The sequence below is a fragment of the Rhipicephalus microplus genome, chromosome 2 (genome assembly GCF_043290135.1).
Source record: "Rhipicephalus microplus isolate Deutch F79 chromosome 2, USDA_Rmic, whole genome shotgun sequence".
Taxonomy (NCBI): domain Eukaryota; kingdom Metazoa; phylum Arthropoda; class Arachnida; order Ixodida; family Ixodidae; genus Rhipicephalus; species Rhipicephalus microplus.
Window position 1 is genome coordinate 213,242,901 of NC_134701.1, and position 17,825 is coordinate 213,260,725.

The window sequence follows — 17,825 nt, forward strand, 5'->3', positions numbered from 1 at the left end:
GGTTTGGTCGCAGTTGACCGAGGCATAAGAATGGCGAGAAAAGTTGGGCTGCCGGCCCACTTCCAGAGTAACATTTTCATGAGTGCCTGGCATCTATCTGCATGCTGTGAACAACTCTTGCAGCCTTTCCACTTGTGCTAACTGTGGGTTTGTGAAATTGGCTGTGCATAGAATTGGCTGTGCATGCCTTTTTGTGCTGAACACTAATTTCAGTAGCAGACAGTCTAGACAGGGGCACGTGTCGGTGAATATGTCTTGTGGCTTTTTGTATCCTACAGACCAAGTTGCATGTGTGCTCGGTGCGAATTTCCAATTGATGTCTTCGGTTGCTCTCGCAAATGGTTGATGCCGCCAGCACCAGCCTAAAAAAAACATTTTCACACAGTGTGAGTATTCTGCATTATAGGCAGAGCACACGACTTGTTATAGTGGACAAGGATAGAAAAATAATGTGAATGCTGAACTTTATAGCAATGCAAGATTGTTTATGGATGTGAGAGATCACATGCAAAGTCATGACCCATGCATAGATTGTTTCTTGACTGCTATGTGTCAGATGCCAAGTGTGTGCTTAAAAATAAAATAAGGTATTTACGATAGTTTCTTCTCACAAGGATTGAAGTTTAAAGCCTGGCTGGTTATTAACTGGCACTGCCATGTAACATTTTTAAGGCACTGAGGAAGATTGAGACATTAGCATGAGTGATATAACACAGATGCTAAATCCTGTGCAGCACATTTCCTGTACTGCTCATGTTTGTCTTCAGTTTCCTTAGCACTGTAAACCGTGTTTCACAATTCGTTGTCCTTAGCAGCTCTTAATAGAACGGGTGCGGCCTGCGCCTTTGTGCTATGGTAGTAAGAGGATGCCAAGATTCCATATTACGGTAATTTGATTTCGAAGCTAGAAACAGAACTGTAAAACGGACGATGCCCAGCTGGCTTTTCAATTAAGTTGTTGACAGAATAGACTTCGATTAAGCTCTCCTGTTTTCTTGCATTTTAGGGTGCTTAGTTTCTACTAGTCACAAATATAAAGAAGGAAGTTTTAAGCTCGCAATTTTTCACATTCAATGTCACCAGTTTTACATGAGCATCACCTAACGGGAATACACCCTAGAAATGTCCTAATTCTTTTCAAGATGCTGCATTGGTGTGCCAATTTACTGAAAATTTTGTTTGCAGTGGTTTCACACTGCTTATGTTTATGTGGTGCAAGCATTGTGAACTTCTGCGACATCATTTTGTTTGTTTTTGTGGTTGTGTTCGCTATAGAGATTAAGACCTGAGATTGCATGGGGCAGTTTGCATGTTGAAGTTCGTAAGTTCTGTGTTCTTTTTTTTTTTTTCAACAAGATGTTATTGTTGTTTCTAGGCTCGAGCGTTGACGCTCCAGCAGTTGAAGGACCCAGAAATTTCGCTGCTTATCTCCAAAAAGTTGGCAAGGGTCCATGTATTGCAAGCACCTTTGGTCAAGGAGCCCACGTGGCTTTTCAACAACATGAACAGGTATTATGCTCATTGCTCCCTTTGATGTTTACTTCATCATGAATAGAGAATTAGCGTTGCAGTGTAAGTAGGAATAGGACCAGCAACACATTTTGAGGAGAAAAACCACCTACAAGTTAAAGCATATGCCACTGCCTGAACCAACATGCTTTGATGCACGATATAGAAATTTTGAAAAACATAAATGAATGGCACTACGGCCTAAAATCAAGAGGATGGGGTGGCTTCCTCCACCAAGACTTAAACGGCACCGCTGCTTGATGAGCAGCTATCCATATATGTGTACTTATTCGCCTCCTCCTTCTCGCATAGGCACATGCACACACACACACACCATGTGTATCGGAAGGCCTCCCTCAGGCAGTGTTGAGCTTCCTTAAAGAAAGGACTTGTTGGCATGTACTTTATTTGTAGATGGCACAAGTTTCTCAAGTGCCCCGCCGCGGTGGTCTAGTGGCTAAGGTACTCGGCTGCTGACCCGCGGGTCGCGGGTTCGAATCCCGGCTGCGGCGGCTGCATTTCCGATGGAGGCGGAAATGTTGTAGGCCCGTGTGCTCAGATTTGGGCGCACATTAAAGAACCCCAGGTGGTCGAAATTTCCGGAGCCCTCCACTACGGCATCTCTCATAATCAAATGGTGGTTTTGGGACGTTAAACCCCACATATCAATCAATCAATCAAGTTTCTCAAGTGAGCCACTTGAAATGCTGAAGCATGTAATGTGGCTCGAATGCTTTGGTGGGCTACATTGGTGGTGGTTTTCCCATCCACTTTATTGGGTATTTAAGTCAGATGTAATACTGGGGAGTGCCACTCAGCGCTACTCACAGCCACGACGGCAAATGTAGCGTAGGCCACGTGGCGTCACGTCACATAGCGCCACAAGAAAATGAGCCCTTAATTTACTCTTTTTCCACAGTGCGCAGAAGTAATTTATAATGCTCTTTAAGATTGAAAGAAAGGAGTGTGGTACAAGTATTTTGTTTTTATTTGATTTTATTTAGGCATACTGCAGACTCATCATGGCACATACAGGAGTGGGTACTTAAATCTTTCATTACCGCGCGAAATTGGTTGTTTTTCATATGTCTCGGGAAGATCGTTTTCGCCAGTTTGAAAAGCACTCCAGCATGCATTGCAGCATACTAAACTTTGCACAATGAAATGCTCTTTCTGAAAGATGTATGTTTTAGAGCAATGAAAATATTTTATAATGAATGCAAATGTGAAAAGTGCCGAAGTTTTCGTTGCCAGCTGATAAACAGAGCAATAAAAACACTATATGTGCAAAAATATGCAAAAAAAAAGAAAACAAGGAATATGCATTTTGTAGATAGATTACCCAGAAACTGTATAAAAAATAAGTATTGTTGTACAAAATGTTTCTCTTCACATAGACGAAGGAAATCGCAACTGAGGGGCTGCTTCGTTGCTTATGCCATGCGGTGAAGCATTGCATGGTGTTTAGTGAGCCACAAGTGTACTTGTACACTTTTCTCGGTAAATTTTTATTGTCTTGCGATAAGAATCTCCAGTTGTTCCAATTTAGATGGATACCTGTTATGTGAATAATCCCTTTGTGAATGATATGTCCAACGAACTTCACTATTTCATCTAGAGTCGCCTCTTTCCATGAGCCACCTCACTCCATATAGGTTGGCGTTCCAATAAATGCATCCAAGCGTATTTCTTTGCATTTTTGCTCATTTGCTCACGGAACATGGCGGTGACAACAAAAACTCGCTGAAAGTGTTTATACAATTGCTATCGCAATAATAACGCAGTTTTTTTACTGTAAAATAAGTGTTTTGAATTAGCTCTGCCTTCAGTCCCCCTTTTGTTTAATTTGTGTGTTAATTTTCTGACTTTTTGTACAGAACCTGCATATAATTAAATCCTTTTTATAACGCATTTTTTCTGAAATTTATCAATTTCGTTATGTTCAAGTTTAACTGTAGTTGTTATAAAATGCCTGTCATATGTCTACTCTCTGGTTTGTCTCTCTTTTTTTTTGTCCTCCTTCCTAAACATCTCCAGTGTCGCCATGCTAGTGGTCCTCACCTGTGATGCATTCACATGTGTGCAGGTGGCTCAAGTATGCCCGAACCATCAAGGTCGACACTGTGCCCATAAAAAACCAAACCATGGCTGTCAAGCTGCTCACAGTTGATCTTGCAGCTGAAGTCAACTGGCTGAAGTGAGTAGAGTGGTGCATCTATCAAGTGCTTCATTATAGCTCTTGCTGCAATTCAAAGGATTTAAAGGTGATTCTTGGGTGGTCAGCAAGGCTAGTCCATCTTGTTTGCACACCCTGAATAACATGGTGGTTGGGATGAAACAAAGGGTCACAGCTTTGCCGCAAGTGTGAAGCAATGGATTTGATAGGAAGAAATAAGAATGTAATGCAAAGTGAAGCTGGTAGCTCACTTTTTCAGAAAACCCTGAAAGTCTGATGCAGCAAGCAAAGTGACCTTTATGCTCTCTATGCTTTTTAAGGGGCCCTGCAACACTTTTTCAAGTAACTAGTAGTGGCTTCCCTGAAGGAGTTTATTGCCTCGCAAATCTACCACACACAAAAAAAGTTCTGGACCTACAGAATTGTTAAGAATTGTACATACTGACCGCAGGTTTAATTCCAAAAAACTAGTCACAAGTATGCCAATTACGTTCACACACATTCACACACTTTTTTAGGCCCATGTGCTCAGATTTTTGTGCATGTTAAAGAACCCCAGGTGGTCAAAATTTCCGGAGCCCTCCACTACGGCGTCTCTCATAATTGTATGGTGCTTTTGGGACGTTAAACCCCACAATCAATCATTACATTCACACACTTCTATGCGTCGTTATCTTGCTTGTTAATACAGTCGAACCCCTTTATAAGAGACACTGATATAAGAAACAGATGGGTATAAGAGACACCAGTGTGCCTACAGTAAAATACGGGTGATAAAAAAATGCCTACGAGGTACTCTGCTTATGAGAGACATCTCATATAAAAGACAACAGTTGGTATCCTGAGCATGCCTCTTATAAAGAGGTTGTACTTAAAGGGGCCCTGCATTACTTTTCCAAGTAATCATCAAATAGCTTAATTAAAGGAGATAAATGCCTCACGAATACACCACTGCAATAATTTCTAAAAAGTGGGGAAAACGAGCATAGTTAGATTTGTTACTTGATGTAATTGCTTTCTCTCTTCTCTCGTCCTAACAAGTGCTCTGGAAGCTAAGCAGGGAGGAATGACTCGAAGAAAGATGTCGTAAAACGTGTGCATTATGACTTTAACCTTCCTTCCCCTCTTTTTTTTTTTTCGAACACACGGCCTACTTTCAGTGTGATCGCAAGCATGTGGTGGCTGCAGTAGCTATGCAGCCTGCGAGGTTCAAATCAGCCTATGGCTTTGAAGTTTGGTATGTGGCATCATTTATAGAAACAAGAGGGACCGGTTTCTAGCTGACTTTGAGAATTAACAGGAAATTTCAGGCCATGTGTTGCGCTTTTGGCTCGCATGTCCTCAGGAGCCTTGACTACCGATTGGCAAGGTTTTTTGACCATGCTGAAAAAGTGTTGCAGGGCTCCTATAACACAACCTTTGTGATAAGAGCACATCACGTGCAAACTTTTGAGGCATGTGCTGATCCGCTGAAAACACGTGGCAGCCCCCCCTCCCTCCATACCTCCATGCACCTTTCAAGAAACAAAAGAGTACTGCATGTTTCCTCTGCTTGGGCAGGTTACGTTGGGAGGCCTGGCATGTCTTTACTTGGACATACACAACATGTGGGGAAATGTTAGCACTCATGCTGCTCATGACATACTTTCTTAGTGGGTCAGCAAGGGTCTCATACTTCATACAGAACATCACGTCGACAGAAATAGCAGAAATGCTCCTGGATTGTCCATGTGTTATTGCTGTTGCAAGACAAGATTTTCTTAGGTTGAATGACCAATGTGAAGATGAGCATTTCTTCAGCTGTGTAGGTTTTTTTTTTTTTTTCTGTGGTCTCCCAGCAAGGCACGTTGTACGATCACTGGTCACTCTTTTCGACGATTATTGAGGTTGTGAACTGCTTCAATTTGCTGTGTGCCATATTTACAAATAAGTGCTATCTCTCTAGCCTTTGGCAGAACTTGCTGGGGTTTGTTAGATAAGGGTGGCATGTTTTAAATTATGATAGCTTTTAAAGACGTGTAATGAAGACTTCTTGAATGTACTTCTGTGTAGTGAACAAATGAAATATTGCTCGCAGGTGTTGAGAGAGAGTACGAATATGCGTACTCTTCTCGCTGCATTGTCATGTAGGTCGTGTTTTGTTTTTCCCTATGCTGACTTTTTCTGTGTGATCTCGAATTTCAGAGAGTTCCTTGCGAAGACAGAGTCTCCGATTGTGTTTTGCCATAATGACCTTCAGGAAGGTAAGTGCAGCTAGTAGACAGAACGCATAATTCTTAATGGTTGCACCCCACGTTCATCAGTGCATCTTTCATTTTTGTGTGCTGCACTTGTAGGAGGGTTCAGTGGGGGGCAAGCCACTGTATAAATTTTGCAAGCTACTTTATATGCTGCCTCAGCAATTCTATATCTGCACCAAACCTGTATGAACACTGAATCGTGAGCTATTATTTTCTTTTGTATGCAATGGCTTGTTTCTGAACATCTCAAAGCCAACTTATGTACATTTTCACACTATAACTTGCAGCAATTATACTCCTAATGTATATCATATTTAGGCTCTTCTGATCTGTCGTCATTTTTGTTTGCTGCATAACTTTAAAAAATGCTTGTTTATGTCTGTCTGTGCGTCTTTTGCGCAGGAAACATTCTTTTCATGGATGGTCCAGGTCCAAAGGAAGAGAACATGGTGTTCATTGACTATGAGTACTGCGCCTACAACTACAGGTGAGTGTTTCACTTCTGTTTGTGCGCTGTTTTCTTTTTCTCCTTTATTTTTTTCTGCTGCTGTCTTGCAGGCACTCATTATCACCCCTTCCTGTATTCTCTTTCATTGTGTATCGACAGGGGCTTTGACATCGCAAACCACTTTTGCGAATGGATGTACGACTACTCTTATCCCGAGCATCCCTACTTCAAGGCTCTACCTGGAGACTATCCGTCTGTAGAGCATCAGGTACGTGCCAGTGTTACTAGACATGTAAGAGTAATTTAAGCATAAACTTAACATCCCAAGTTTTGACAAGATTTCGTTGAGCCACTGCAGCCAAAATACAAAAAAAATATGCTTTTAAATCTGTGACATCAAGTGCAGCAGAGACTTCAGAACGAAATTTAAAATGACCTTGATTTTCTCCTCTAATAAAAAAAACCTATAATTGTGAAATGAATTAGAGTTTTTAGAATACAATGTATCAATCTAAACCAATTTATTGTTTCACTTCAGTGTGCCTTTAAAGAACACCAGATGGCCCAAATTTCTGCAGTCTTCCACTACGCCTTCCGTCGTAATAATGTTGTGGTTCTTGCATGAAAAATTGCAGATATTAATTCTTATTATGCAACTGAGTTCTGAAGAGACCCGCAAGGTGGCCAAAGGATTAAGAAATGGAAATCGCACAACCACCTGTTTGTAGCATGAAGCCACAAAGATATCCGTATGGATTTCTCGGAAAGAGAAGCTTCTTAGTTGGCAAAAAATTCATCCTAATTCGGGGACAATAGCATGTGAAATTATTATTATTATTATTATTATTATTATTATTATTATTATTATTATTATTATTATTATTATTATTACCGGCAAACTCGTAGTTCATGGTTGTAGGCTGCAGTGATGGCCACAATCAACTTCATGGGTTAGAAGTGATCCTTATGCTGTGAAAAAACAACCAGTCATCTAATAAGAAATAGCTTTTTAAAATCATTGCTTTCTTATGACTTGGTTAAGCGTGTGGGAAAGACAGTAGCGTGTGAAGATGGAAGCTTCCGATTTATGTGAGCACGTACAGCTAATTAAGTTAGTGTTACCTTTACTAACCAACTCCTGTACAGTCTAGGTATACGTTTATGAACCCGTTGCTTGGTGGACCATCTGGTAGAGATGAAAGATTTTGGCTGGAAACGGCTCTTGGGGCTGGCAAGTCTAAGTGAATTTGCCACTCTGAAAAAGAATCCGGAATGTGCAGCTAATCTAATAAGTCACTTGCTACTGCATAGCAAGGCCAACTTGAAAATGCTTATGTGCTTCTTGCTGACTTAGTATTGAGGTACTGTATGTGTTGTTTTTAAGTAGTTATCTTTTAGTAATAGCTGTACTATCAATGACTGTGGGTGTCCCAGCTTCCCGTAGTGTTGAGAGAAGAAAAAGTCTTGTTACTGAAGCTTCTTGTCAGATGCTTTGTTTCTGTGTCATCTGTACGTGCACATTGCCAAGCTCACTGCATTACTTTTCTGCTTCCCTTTTAGCGACTGTTCATTGCACGGTACCTCACAACATACACCAAGTGCCTGGCTCTGACAAATGAGCCTAAGCAGCCACCAAATATGTGCACCGTGGACTATGTGCTCCACGAGGCGCGTGTCTTCACACTAGCCTCTCATCTCTTCTGGACTCTCTGGAGTATCTTCAATGCCCACACATCGAAAATCAAGTTTGGCTATTGGGTACGGTCGCTCAACTATCACTGTATATATACCGAGAGAATGTATTCGAGGCTGCTTTTTTTTTCCTGTTTTCCTGACCAGCTATTTAATATTGCTGTGTATAAGTGAATTTTCAATATAACTTCTTTCCCCATCTCTCAAAGTCCTGAAGGAGGGGCGGGGGTTATACCTATCTATATTAATAGTTAAAAGATTTTCTCAGCCGAGAGAGCTGTTGAACCGCAGAAATCTGCTAAGTTCCACAAAACTAGCCACGAGTTCGATACTCGCACATTTTTACACATCATTTTGCTTCTTAGCACTTAACGTTCCCAAACTTGTTCTGTGACATAGTGCACACACATAACCTGCTCTTTCAAGGTGCGTGCACGCTTGGTATGGATTATCTAGTGTGCACATAGCTGCTGGTAAATGTCTAGGACATTGATGGCATAATTGACCTCGTCTGCCTGTGCCTACAGTCAATGATAATATCTTATAATCCACAGTTACAAAGTATTGTGAAGGCTCTAGTTTCTGCTGTATATGAGCTTACTTTTTTGTAATTGTGGTATTTTGAGTCTCATTAAATCTAACAGTAATCACCTTTGGTGAAAGTTTGTAAATGTTTATTTCAAATAATAATGTTGTGGTGTTCTAGACTGTTTTTAATATGGTCTACTTATCATTCAAAAACTATTCTAACAGTATTTGAAAAATATTCATATTTGATTCATTGTCATCATCACCATTCACATGCCTCTACTATTAATGCTTCATACTTGACAGCTGGCAATATCATAAACACCAAGGTGGACGTTGATGCATGGCGTACATGGCGTATAATTCAGGACTGCACTGCGTTGCGACGGTTAAATAGTGTACGATACAATGCACCACGAATGCGCCACGGTTCACACATGCCATTTGTCAGTCGCATGCTATCCCTCTGCACTGCTCTGAAGGCAAGGAGTGCGTTGAGGTGAACCGTTTCCCGGCAGCGGCTGCCAAAAATCATGCTTACCACTCCGGCGACTACTCTCCTTCCCACAGCATTCAGTTGGGAAAATGCATTCTTGAAAACTGTATGCATATTAACAATGTGATGAGTGACACCATTAGAAGTTTCAATCCATCACCTTGCTATTCTCTGGGGTAGTTGTGAAACTCTGTCGCACTAAAATGACCGATAAGTACACTTTTATATTGAGGCAGAAATACCTGGCATTTTGTGGGCAATGTTATAAAGAGAAGTTGGTTATGCTGAGACTTAACTGTATTACCCACCAGCCATGTAGGCAGCTGCATGCTCTTGCTTCTGCATTATCTCTTGCATAGACACGTGTTCTTGAAGTGGGGCTTTTGTTTCATGTTTTGCGCAGGAGTATGGCCAGGCACGACTTGATGCATTCATGGAGCTGAAGCATGAACTGATCCAAAAAACAAGTTCAGCAGACGCAGCACCTTCCACCAACTGCACACCTCAGAGGGTTCCTCAGCCATGAGTAGACATCATCACTCTAGGGTGCCTGCATGAACTTTTTTCCTCATCGGTGCATTCAAGGTGTATGCAATGACTGAGCAACACCAAAGACTTCCACGGCATCCACTCACCACCTTCACAGTGCAAATATCCAACTTACGCCTCAAGCTTCCTGAACAACGGAATGACTGATGTTCTGTGTTGTGGCAAGGCTAATTCAACAAGTCTGAACTGTTCCATAGTCAAATCTCGATAAAACGAATCTCAAGGAACTGCGAAAAATCGTAAATGTTACCAAGGGAGTCGCATACCTTTGCTGTGTACACATCCGCAATCGCGTTATTTTCTAATATGAAAAGTGCTAAATGAGAACACGAAATATTCTGGAAAAAGTGCACATTTATTTGAAAAAGACCGCGATCTTTGCTTGATGGCTGCAGCTCAACTGCTACAAGACAACCTCTTAAAAGTGTGCATCCTTCTTATGCTCTTAGAAATGTCAGCGTTAGACACTGATTATTCGCGTTGGTTTTCGCTGTCACCGTCCTCATCGACAGTGTCCTCTTCGACAGCGTCACCTTCGCTGTCATTGTCCTCATCACATTCTCCTTGATCACGACAAGTGGTGTTGATCGCATTCGTCGTCAGTTGAGCTGACATGCATACTTCGTTGGACCACCAGTTGCATTGGGCGTAGTGTTCAAACATCAGTAAAGCATGCATGGGAATCTTTTCTGCTCACTCGCATCGCATTTGTCACTGTTACCACATTCCTTTTGTGCTGCTTTCAGAGCTCGTCGAGAATGTGCAAACACCAAGCCGAAAGCGAGCAACACAGCCATGCAACAAGCGTGCAGATGTAGCTAGTCGACAAAGCAAAGGCTGTGAGATGAAATCTGACAAGGAAAACAAATACAAGTGATGGTGACGACGATAGAACTGTCGCACTTTTAGAATAATGTGCTGGTCCATGGAATAGGGTTGGTGCATAAAGAAATAGGCAGGGTTTTCCGACAATTATAGTAACATGCATTGAGCTGGAGATAGCTCACACGTTGAGCGTTGAGCAACTTTTTAAGTTCGTAGTTCGTTATTTTGACGTGTTGAGGTACAAATGGTGAAAAAATTCAATATATCGTTCTGGAAGTCGTAGTACTGCAATATTTTTACATTAAACCAACGAACATTCAGAAGGGAATACTTGTCATTAATCTGAGGTTTGCTGTAACGGGATTTGACTATCATGTGCACTGTGTGCTTTGCTGGCAAGGCACTTTTTCCAGTACCACATGAAAGTGACTTGTTTAAAGTGTCTGGCCATTTCGCATCTTTCATTTATTTTGGTATGGGTCGGTGTGCTTGTACGAATAGACCAAAGTGACCCAGTACCTTTCCTCTTCCCCTATCACTGCGTTTGACATCAGTGAGAAAAGAGCTACACTGTGGGGACTAAGCTCATGTCCCGTGCCACTGTGGAGACTATGCGTAGCAACCAAACTTTTCACGAGTGCTGCTGCATTTCTTTTACAAACAGTGCTGCAAACAGTGCAGTTTTACTGTGGGGTGTGCGACAATAGCACCAGCTTCAGTGAACCGTGTCGTTTGAGCACGCTCACTCTTCACTGCAGCCCATTCGTGCTCGGGGAGCAAACATCTTGCTACCCCTTCTTGTGTCTTACCTTGGCTTTCTCCAAGCCATCGTTGCATTTCAGCACCGTTCCACCTGTGTGCTTGAAAGCTGCCTCCGGGAGGTGTTTGCGTGTCTAAAAGCACTGGGTGTGCCTTACTGGTACTGTTGAGTGATTGGAGTGTGTAGCAGTCTAGAAAAGGCTATGAGGAGCCGCTACCCTCGGAACACTTCAGTTTCTTTTGCTTGTTTGTTCTTGCATCTGAAGGAGTTTTCTTTCACGATGCACTCAGTGCTATTGGAAGCGTAACGAGTCTGCACAGTAGTAAAACTCCTATGTCCTTTGGGTAAAAGTGCGCAAATGACATTTTGCATGAGTGCACCTTATGGTGTGTATGATTGATGCAAAAAGCAAAACGACTGTGGTGCTTAACTCTTGTCGTGTAGCTATGCGTTACCTAGCGTAAATCGCAAGGTGTAGTGTACCTGGTTGTGACGGGTCAAGTCATTATGCGTGAGCCACGTCGCGACTTCCAGCAGCTCCAGGTCACTGCATGCGAATAGGCTTTTGGAATCACTGGGCACAAAGCTTGTAACCGCCCTGCATTAGAGAAAAGGGATTTTGGAGAAAACCGGTTTGAGTCTGCCATATATAATTAGTTTGTGTTGCTAAAGCGAAACACTGCACTCCATTGACTCTGTGTGCTGCTTGTGTATTTTTGTATTTCAGTACTGGCTGTTATTTCTTCTAGTATATGCTCCTTCCGTTAAAACTGCTTTTTTTTTTCTTTCTCATTGTGCATGCAGCCGTTACCAACGGGAATGGCACAAACAACTTGTAGGATTATTGGTGGCTGTTGTTGCAGTGACAGATGCATTTCTCAGTGCGCATGTTCTTTCGATCTTGTTTTGTGAGTCGACCATATAAGAATCGCACAAATGTAATGCATTGAATTGATTTGCCACTGTGACAGAATTAAGTATAATGCTTTGGCGAGGGAGAGGCAGTGAATGAGGGACACATTGGATCACTGAAAGAAGCAAGAATGGTGCTCTAGTCATGGCATTTTTCCTTTTTGACAGATATTTTTCTCCTTCCAACCAAAGTTGACAGCCATTAAAGCAGCTGGGCCTTTCCATTTTCTAACAGGCCGAGATGGTTTTGTCTCAGCTGCAGTGACCACTGCCCACATTCCACCGATTGTCAAAACTAATTCAATAGCTGTACATGTCAGTATTTAAAAGCATGCCTATGAATCCCCCTTAAATTCATTTAATACAGGCTGCCACCTTGTCACCTTCGCAGGAGTTGTATGTGGGAAGCCAAAACATCTGATCTGCATTGAAGGGGCTCATTGTCAATGCATTTCCTGTGATGTGGTGGGAGTGCAACAGGGTGTATTGTGTAACAGCCAAGTATGAACCTTTGCTCTAATTACTGGGATTAATTTTCCGCATTGGACAACCCCATGTTGTATAAAAACCACACTTAATGCTTACTGGAGAAAGAAAATGTTATTTTGGTGCTTTGGGCACTAATGTTGAATTGCTTACTAATGCGAGATTTGATATGATTCGAGAGAAGTGCATATCAGAGTTTCACTGAGTTTGCGCCTCATGCCTCTGGTATTGCAGTTTTTCTTTATTTGATTTTGTCACTCGAAGAAAACGTACTGCCACTTTCAGTGTTGTTTTGCAGTCACAGTGCTTTGGTTTGGCATATTCTGCTCTTTCAGAGTTGAGTGTTTCAGCATGTTCTAAATGTTTTTGACGGCATTTAATAATGAGTGCAATGTTTAAGGTTACAAGAGCTTCAGAGAGTGTTGTTTGTCCAGAACGGCGTGAATGTATTAGCACGTTTTTATAATTTGCTGTGCATCTCTTATTTACCATTTTTATGCTTACACAAGTACAATGTTATTGTGTTTCGTTTCATGTGCTGCCACTGATTTGTCACGTAAACAAATCCCATGTGCCTGATTTGTGTGGAGTTATTTGTCTGGAGGCAAAGTTCGTGGTATTGCCGAATAGGACAACTTGCAGCTGGTTTTTTTCTTTCCTTACCTCCTGGAAACTGTGGTTTCTGTCTGTGTCACATATTTTCAGAGTTTACTACTCACGACCTAGTCTCCCAGACTGAACTATTTTTAGCTTTTCACACAAGCTCTCTTGATGTACACTGTGATGTGTCTGTAAATAAAGGTGATACTGTGATTTACACTCTTTCGATCAAAGCTTTCTCTTGAGTACGTTGTGTTATTGTACGCGGGTGCAGGCAGTCAAATTTTGCTTGCAGGCTCTGCAATTACTGAACAGTTGTGTTCCTGTAATGAACGCTCTCGTTGAATGAGCAAAACTGTTCACATTTTGTTGATAAAGCTGAGACGACCTGACAGGCATGGTGACACGATCATAAGTGTTGAGTCATAACACCTGTGTATCTAGTCTAAAATAGTGTCTGTGTTGAGGTTGGAAAGGAGGTAGAGGCAAGATATTGTTTGAGTTCTCATTTTAGTAAGCATAATGAAAAAATGAAAGAATGCAACGTGGCTGCTTTGTACAGGCACTGCTACTTAAAGCCCTTAGTATTTGTTGGGTTTGATTGAGTGATTCACAGTGGTACCTCACACTGTGCCGTTTCGGTTTTCCTGAATAGGGCTTGTGCCTGTTCGGCATGGAAGAAAAATGACCACGGTCTCTTATGGGCTTACGACTACTTGAAAGCACACGTGGCCTTCAAATCACGCACCGCACGAACGCCTCCAACACAGTGCAAACGAGCAGCTAGAGCACCTCTAGCTGTGCTTGAGAGGACACGTGGTACTTGTTGTACCTCATGATAATGCCCGATTTTTCTGTCTGATGAGGCGTGTAAGGCTTTTGGCTTAATCTTTAGCTTAGCTGTCTGAAACCTTTACTCATCTTCCATTCTTTCCAGTCCAAAACTAAGAAAAGCAATGCTGAAGTAAAAAAAGTTTTCTTATTCTAAAAGACTGCACATAATGCAGCGAGTAGTTTACCATGAAAGAACTGGTCCAGCGCTGCCCGACAAGAAACCGCTGTAGCTGTGTTGCATTGTTGGGGGGGGGGCAAACAAAGGACAGCAAAGGGCGAATAAATTCATGAGAATGCATTACGTCACGTTGCTAGCCTTGGAAAGTCGATGCTCTGTGAAGTCGGGGCCCATTACTTGACCACTGAGATGCAGCTTATTGACTGAGCATGTCTGTGCAGCCACAGCTGTGCCGGTGCTGAGCGCACACTCTGGCCTCAATATCGCCTGTTGGGCCAATACTTGTTCTTCTGGCTTCAATTTTGTTATGCATTGTTCCGTCGTAATTTTAGAGTGCACATAGATCTCGCCCGTTCTCATGTTAATGTCCGTGTGCCTCGTCGTAACCCAGTGAAGGAGCACAGCAAAAGATAAAAGCATTTGAGGAGTGTGGCAAAAGAGCGAGAAATAAAGCAGTATCGCCCGATGCTGTGATGTGGCACCATAGCATATGTAATCCGACTATATGTGCAACTTGAATTGTGTGGTATTTTCTAGAATTCACACGACTACCCTGAAACCTTTGACGAGCCATGTACAAAGTGCGGGAACTTACTGTATGCTCATACATCTGGGCGCATTTTAAAGAACCTTTGTGGGTCGGAATTAATGCTGGCATTTTTTTATAATTGTATCATGGTTTTGGCACGTGAGACCCAACAGCCTAATCTAGCATTAGGAGAGTAAAAGCACAAAGTAGAGGTATGTTAGGATTCGCGAAAAGCCAACAGGTCAACTGTGACTGGCCTGCTGTATTAGTTGCCCATTACCAGCACAGTTGGCTACTCTTGACAATTGTCTATTTACCCCTAAATGGCCTCTGTGTTTTCTTTCCTCTGCTATCATTTCTCTAGTACATTTAAATCAACACTAATATGCTGCAGGTTTTGCTTGGATTCATTGTCTGCTCACTTTGTGTGGTTGCAACTACAGATTTTAAAAAAGCTACACCGGCTGCACTGCCAGTGGACTGAAAGACAATGAATTCAGGACAGTGAGCTGAAGAGTGCACGACACACCTGTTCACATGACTACCATTGCTCACAAGCATTGTCTTTCAAGCCAGGCACTAGGAAAAGAGTATTGTTTTTTTCCCGTCTCACTACTGCCACTAAAAAATGATTGTGAAGCTTAACCCTTTGTGCATCAAATGGGACACCTACTTTCCCTTCTGCAGAAAAATGTTTCTCCCACATCCCCTGTCACTATCAGCTGCTATCTTACTAAAGTCTATGTAAGCTTGAGAAAAAAATTGTTTTATTGCAGACTCAGAAGGTGACAGTAGGACTACAATGCCTTTGAAATCGGTTTCATTTTTTACGAAAGCTTCCGAATTTCAACAGGTTAAAATACTGCACAACATACAAGACACAAACAACATAAGCATTTATGCATTACAGTCTTTGCCACCATGGAACCTAAATTTCTCAATGAGAAATCTTTCAACAGAGGCATGTTGTAAGAAAGTTTTTAAGAGTTCCATTTTGTGAACAATACACTTTAGTAATAGTGATTTTGCAAGCTATTTACATTCTTTTCTTTAATACATATTCTTGGCTGGATGGGCCAAATGTTATTTTGCAGTTTAATTGTTTTAGTAATATTTTACACTTGTGGCGACTACTGCGCACAGACCTGCACGGCCTCCATCTCATCACTGATTAGCCCGGCATGACACGGCCACTTGCTGCAACACTCTTCCGATAAAAGACAGCACCACCGCAGTTTCACTGAAGGCTTAAGTCACCACTGGTGACTATATAACCCAAGCTACCAAGCTTGGTTTTATGATTGTGTCTCTAACCTTTTGAGCACAGCGACGGCATGCTTGTCCTGCTGCTGCTACCACGTTAATAAACAATCGTTACGCTTTATGTTGGAATCCGTCCTTCGACTGCGCATCCCACACACTCAATGGAGTCGATTTCTACTGACTGTGGTCTTAAGTAGCTCTACTTAACAACCGTTTTGAAACCAAGGAAGACGTACACCACGTGCTTGACACATGCCTCCTTTTGCTTGGTATAGCGTCTTCAGAATCATTTAACTATTGGATTGGTATGGCAGATTGGTATGGCACGAGCCCTTCTGCCGTACAAGGCAACAGAAGTGAGTGGTCGCCTGTCATATTATCTTCCGTGTGTGTTGTGAAATGTAGCTCCTATTTATCACTCACTCATTTCCCTCCCATGAGTGGGGTAGCAAACTAAAGGCTAGCTGACCTTGTTGCTTAACCTTTATTCCCTCTCTTTCTGTCGTTCTTACGAGGAAAAAGTTGAGTGGAAGATGAAGCGTTGAAACATTTCTACACGAAAGCTTGTCTTCGCCAGGGCACTGACGGGAACTAGTCCTCTTGCCAAAGCGTCGGCTTCAGCGACGTTTTCTTTTCGACAATTTCTCTTCACTTCATTCTAATATTTTGTTCATCAGAGCTAATTGACGATGCTTACATATTATCGAATGATTGTGCCAAATCCCAAGTTTTGTCGTATTGCACTATTAGTTATTTGACAACAATTTTGCTAATGATGAATTGTGCAACAAAAACTTGGGCTCTTGAAAGTTCAATTCTATATAGCTGTATTTTAACTACCGCAATAGTTTATGTGCTCTTGCCGCTTCTGTACTATGTTATCTGGTCGTAGGTTATATCTTGTTTTGTGGTTTTCATGTCTCTATGCTGTAGAGGAATCGTTTCTATTTTACGTAATAAACTATGACATGACCACTATTGTGGGCAAGTCTTCTGAGCTCTTGCCCCGTAATAGTAATTATAAAATAAAGTAGCCATAATTAACAGAGAGGGCTTTCCATAAATGTGCGCTGATTGTATGCACAAAAACAAAACAGCAAAAAGAAAAGAGCGCACACAATGTCCTAAAAACGTCTAGAAAATGTCTTTTAAAAGACAATGCAACGACATATTTTAGATATCCAGCAATCCCTTTCATAGAATGGAATGTTTTCCGACGTAACATTTTCTTGACGGCCTTCAAAACTGATGAGATGTATGTTTAGATCTCTAGACGTTACGCTTCTATTCTGTGATGTCTTCTAGACGTTTTTATTGCCTCATGTAAATGTTTATAAAACATGGATTATTCATTTTGTGCTACATGGGGGGCCCTGCAACACTTTTCCACGTAACATTGAGAGGCTTCACTAGAGGAGTTTATTGCCTCACGAATCAATCGCTGCGAAAAAAATTTCAAGGATTTGTCAAGTACGAGCAGAGTTACAGAGATTTGATGTACACTATAATTGCTTTCTCTCTCCTCTATTACAATAAATGTGCTGTCAGCTAAGCAGGCAGGGATGGCACGGCGGAAAGTTACGTCACGTGCGACATTAGTTTGACCATTTTTCTTTTTATTTAATGCACAGCACAGCTCCAGTGAGATCACGAGTATGTGCGCAAGCATATGGTGGCCTTTTCTGGCGGTTACAATGACTATGCAGCCTATGCTATTATGTTTGGCTTGCATGTTCAGCATTTTTTTACCACGATGAAAAATGTTGCAGGGCCCCTTTAAGGTAAAGAAGATAGAATAAA

At 41.8% G+C, this 17,825-nt stretch overlaps 1 protein-coding gene across 8 annotated transcripts in view; it reads left to right on the top strand.

Moving 5' to 3' along the window:
- The window catches only part of LOC119170411 (choline/ethanolamine kinase), a 116,072-nt gene extending 102,632 nt beyond the window's left edge, over positions 1-13,440 (top strand). For all 8 annotated transcript variants that reach the window (XM_075875871.1, XM_075875890.1, XM_037421563.2 and 5 more), the window contains 7 exons: positions 1,376-1,509; positions 3,596-3,706; positions 5,870-5,928; positions 6,328-6,412; positions 6,533-6,641; positions 7,934-8,131; positions 9,493-13,440. In XM_075875871.1, the coding sequence (XP_075731986.1) occupies positions 1,376-1,509; positions 3,596-3,706; positions 5,870-5,928; positions 6,328-6,412; positions 6,533-6,641; positions 7,934-8,131; positions 9,493-9,615 (819 nt within the window). In that variant the 3' untranslated portion in view covers positions 9,616-13,440. The remainder of the gene's footprint in view (positions 1-1,375; positions 1,510-3,595; positions 3,707-5,869; positions 5,929-6,327; positions 6,413-6,532; positions 6,642-7,933; positions 8,132-9,492) is intronic.
- The last annotated feature ends 4,385 nt before the right edge of the window (positions 13,441-17,825 follow it).